The sequence below is a fragment of the Pteropus alecto genome, unplaced genomic scaffold, assembly GCF_000325575.1.
Source record: "Pteropus alecto unplaced genomic scaffold, ASM32557v1 scaffold3, whole genome shotgun sequence".
NCBI lineage: Eukaryota > Metazoa > Chordata > Mammalia > Chiroptera > Pteropodidae > Pteropus > Pteropus alecto.
The window spans coordinates 41111404-41116408 of NW_006442484.1; the positions used below are offsets into that span (position 1 = coordinate 41111404).

At 36.6% G+C, this 5005-nt stretch overlaps 1 protein-coding gene across 2 annotated transcripts in view; it reads left to right on the top strand.

Moving 5' to 3' along the window:
* The window catches only part of PHOSPHO2 (phosphatase, orphan 2), a 10014-nt gene extending 5805 nt beyond the window's left edge, over positions 1 to 4209 (top strand). For both annotated transcript variants that reach the window (XM_025039505.1, XM_006921174.3), the window contains one exon: positions 3447 to 4209. In XM_025039505.1, the coding sequence (XP_024895273.1) occupies positions 3473 to 4198 (726 nt within the window). In that variant the 5' untranslated portion in view covers positions 3447 to 3472 and the 3' untranslated portion in view covers positions 4199 to 4209. The remainder of the gene's footprint in view (positions 1 to 3446) is intronic.
* Positions 4210 to 5005: the final 796 nt, after the last annotated feature.

A 5005-nucleotide genomic window follows, 5' to 3' on the forward strand; every position in this document is an offset into this window, starting at 1 on the left:
CCTTCATATATGACAGCCCTATGTCAGAACACAACCTAACATAATCACTTACGTCTTCTTCCTTTCTAAAAGTTCTGATTGTCGTTTGATAGGCAGAATTTGCATTTTCATAAGCCAGCTGTTTGACCAGCAGAGAACTGGCTTCTAGGTTCCCTAAAAGCCGTGAAGCAGCCTGCTGCAGCCCTTGTTGTAACCCTGTTTGAGGCATTGGTTTCTGATTAATCCAAAAGGGGGTGCCAGTTGGTCCAACAGGGGCAAAACTCACAGGAGGGGGATCTAAGCCTGCAATTATAGTTGGAGTCAGCCTTCCCCCTGACCTCGGTGGATCCTGAGGAACTTTAAAAATTGGCACTTTTAAGGGCTGAGGCCCCATGGCCAGCTTTTGCATCTGCAAAGACAAATTAGCCAATTTCTGTTTTAATTGTTCAACCTCTTCTTCCTCATGATATTTAGCTGTCTCATCCTCTAACCGAGCAGTATCTCCTGGATCTAAAGATTCCTCATTCTCATCAAAAAAGAGGGAAGTAAAAGGAGGCAGTGGAGCAGTGGGTGCAATATCAGGATTAGGTGGAGCCTCAGGGCCAGTAAAAGCATCCTTGCCTTGTTCCTGCCATTGAGTTCTCTCGTGCCTGGGATCTAAGCAATCCCTTATCAATGTCCATAATCCAAAAGTATCCACTGGCACTTTACTTGGCCCATGGGCATCATAATAGTCTTGTAACTTTTGTCCTACCCTTTTCCAGGTTTCTAAATCTATAGTCCCTTCTTCCGGAAACCAGGGACATACTTCTTCTACAAATTGCAAAAACTTAGTTAATTGTTGCTGGCCCACTTTGGCCCCTCTTACTCTAAGCATATTTTTAAGCATATGTACAAAAAGCAGCCGGCTATTTCCTTGGCCCATTTTTACTTCTTTAAGTTTCTGTTTCAGTTTCTATATTACAATACTCCTGCGTACTTACGGTTGGCCGCCTACAGGACTCTTAGGCCCCCAGATTCCGCGTGCGCACGCCTTACTCTGCGGCACGTCCTAGCTGTTATCCCCCGTGTTCAGGTCCCTGTTCGGGCGCTACTTGTTGGAGCCAGCCGACGAAGTAATTGAGGGTACCTGAAAGGGGGAGCATGGACTGAGGAAAAGAAAGAAGACAGACAGAATTGCAGGAGGGATCACAGAATCAAGCTATGTCTGTGTCCCCGAGTTTATTTAGGACACACTATTTATAACATTACAATAAGAAAGACAGTAGTCAAGAACCAAGGTTAGCCAGATTACTTATCTACTAGAACAGTGAGATTCTCACAACTCAGAACTCTCTGCTAAACTGTAGCAAGGAATGTGCAGTGATTGCTATGTGAACAGTTACCTCCCGGTTTTTCCCAGCGCTTTACAATCTCAACTTCTTACATTGTTGCCAAGTACACAAATATCCTTGTTCCTTGTTATACGATTTCACATGTCCATAAGTGACTCCCCACACCTTTCCAATTTAGATGCTGGAGCTTAGAGCAATGAGTTTGGGATGAGTGAGTCTGTGTGTGGGTCCTTTAAGAGCAGTGCCTCAGTCTCTAGCAGCCTTCTGTCTTTCTCAGGTGCAATTTCTGCTGGTTTGCACAGTTTGCCCTGGACTAAAGAGTTCACTCTCTTCAGGCAGGACCTCCAAAGCCCAGACATTCCTCCTTTTTCTTAAATCACCACACTGTGGTTATGGGACCTGCCCGTTTCGTGTCTCCACCCCTTCTACCAGTCTCAATGTGGCTTCCTTAGTTATAGGAATTCTTAGTTACAGGAATTCTTTCACTAGTCTTCAGGTGTTTCGCTAGTCTTCAGGTGTTTCCCAGTAATGATTGTCCTATAATTTAGGTGTAATTGTGATGTGATCATGGGTGGAGGTAAGCACAAAGTTTACCTCCTCTGCCATCTTGACCAGAAGTCCAGATATTCTAAAGAGATACCAAATATTTACTCTTAATGCGAGTCATGAGCTCTATTTTCAGGTTCACCTGCTGGATATTTGTTGTTAAAAACCAGCGAATACATGTGGTTAAATGCCATGTTTTCCATTTTTAATCAGTCTCTTCTTTTTCTTATTTGTGAGTTTTTTCTTTCTCTTTTTTAGAATTTCTTGCTAAAACTTTGAATGGCTATAAAGGAGATCACAGGTGTAGTATTATAGTTAGTGTGTACTTTGAGATTAATGAATGTTTTCATGTAATTAAACATTTTAATCAAAATGACCTTAATATTTTATATTTTAACTGATGAATAGTCTTTAAATATTCTATTTTTTAGATGCTAGAGTGTGGTACCTAAAAGCATGAACTTTGGAGACAAGGCAACCTGAGTCCAAATTCCAACTCTGCCACTTAACTAATACTTAACCAACTTAACTAATACTTATGCTCCAGTTTACATATCATTAAGATGAGAATAATAAATCCTACTTAATAGGGTTATGACAGTTAGATGACAATTGTAGAGTCCTTAGTCCAGGGCCTGGTGTATAGTAATCTCTCTAAAAATACTACTCTTTAAAAAAATTTTTTTTGTCTACACATACTATTTAGAGCTTTTATTATTTTAACATCATAATTCTCTCCATGCCATCTGTTGACTAATTTATCCTTTCCTTTTCTCTTGAGATTTATGATTAATGACCCCTCATTATCTTTTAATGCAAACAGAGATTTAAGTAATTGTCATATAATAAGCAGTGTGATTACTCAGGTGTACCCATATTATTTGGCATTCCAGAGCTGATCTATCTAGAGAAAATATAAATAAATGTGAAAATTGTTAACAAAAGTTACTACTAGTCTATAAGAACTGAACTCTTAAGTAATTTGTTCAGAATTTCATGTACAGCATCAAGCAACCATTTAGTTATAACATTGGCATTAACAAGCTAAAAACCTTTTTAAAAATTATTTAAAATTTGCAAGATTTTATGTTATGTTAAATTTTGTCTGAATTTTGATTAGTACATAGAGAATCAGTATTATACATAACCTGTTGTTTCATATGAAGATTATTATAAATATTAAGCTGATAAGTTTGGCTGTGCTTGATGAAAATAATAAGAATTAACCTACATTTTTTTCTGTATTTTAAAACTCTTCTAAATTAGACTGTAAGAGAATAATTGTTTCATTATTCTCAGTAGATAGGTCTATGGTTTAATTTTGAATGCTCAAGGAACAATTCCCACAGGAACACAGTAATACTATGAGTATCCTTTTTAGCTATTCTGTTTTCCATTCACTTAAAATACTGAAATACGAACTATGTTTCTTAGGAAAAAGTGCTTAAATGGTGATCTGAAAATGCTTACTCATTTTTATTTATATTCATGCTGTGTTTTAGCAGATTAACACTCAATAATGTTAAATAAGTATAATAGTTGGTCATGTAAAACAGTGTCTAGGAACTAATATTTCTTCTTTTTCAGGGTAACTCAAATCTGTTTCTGGAACCATGAAAATTCTGCTGGTTTTTGACTTTGACAATACAATCATAGATGACAATAGTGACACCTGGATTGTACAGTGTGCTCCAGAGAAAAAGCTTCCTATCGAACTACAAGATTCTTATAAAAAAGGATTTTGGACAGAATTTATGGGCAGAGTCTTCAAGTATTTGGGAGATGAAGGTGTAAGAGAGGACGAAATGAAAAGAGCAATGACATCAATGCCTTTCACCCCAGGGATGGTGGAGCTTTTAAACTTTATAAGAAAGAACAAGGATAAATTTGATTGCATCATTATTTCAGATTCAAATTCAGTCTTCATAGATTGGGTTTTAGAAGCTACCAGTTTTCATGATGTGTTTGATAAAGTGTTTACAAATCCAGCAGCTTTTGATGGCAGTGGTCATCTCACTGTGGAAAATTATCATGCTCATTCTTGCCATAGGTGTCCCAAAAATCTTTGCAAAAATGTAGTTTTGGTAGAATTTGTAAATAAACAGTTACAACAGGGAGTGAATTATACACGGATTGTTTATATAGGTGATGGTGGAAATGATCTTTGTCCAGTAACCTTTTTAAAGAAGAATGATGTTGCCATGCCACGGCAAGGATATACTTTACAGAAAACTCTTTCCAGAATGTCTCAAAATCTTGAGCCTATGGAATCTTGTGTTGTAATTTGGTCTTCAGGTATTGAAATAGTTTCTCATTTGCAATTTCTAATAAAGGAGTAATATGCCAACGATTCAAATGTGTATCAGTTAAGATTAGGTGTAGCAGCATAAAACCAAAACCTCACATACCAGTGGCTTAACAAAAAGAAAGGGTTTTTTTTTTTCTCAGTTAAAAATTCCAGAGGTAAGTATCTCAAGGCTGTTTTGCTCTAGCAACTTCAACACTTGACTTCCAGCTCATGATCCAAGATTATTGTTGTTCAAGCTCAGTCCTCACATCAACATTCTGGCCAGCAAGAAGGAAGGCAGTGAGTTGCACACTCATTTAAATTGCATTGGCCAAACTTACAATGTCCCCACCTAACTACAAGGGTGGATGAAAAATATAACTTTTATTTCAGATGATCATATGCCTGGGAAAAATTGGAAAAAAGAGTACAGAATTGAGGTAAGTGTTAACTAGTGGTTTCTACCAAAGGTGCATGATAGATCTTTTAAATTTATTCTCATAGAGAGTAGTCATATATTTTACTTTCTTAGATATTTATTTGAAAAGCATGTTTAGTAGTTACAGATCTTAAAAATAGACCTGATGCTTTATTCACATAAGAATAAAAGGCTCCCAAATCAATGTATTTTAAAGATCGGGATGCAGTATCTATTGCCCAAGTTTTTATCAATTTTAGATTTTCTTTTTGAAATTAAACACTATCAGTGTTTTTCAGAAATTTTAAATTTATGTCAGCATCACAACTGTAACTCCAGTATGCTGGTTTAATCAGTGTGTTATTTCTACTTGGCAGTGCAGTTTCGAATTATATATGTAATTTATAGGAATACTCAACATTTAAGAGACTTTTATGTAGG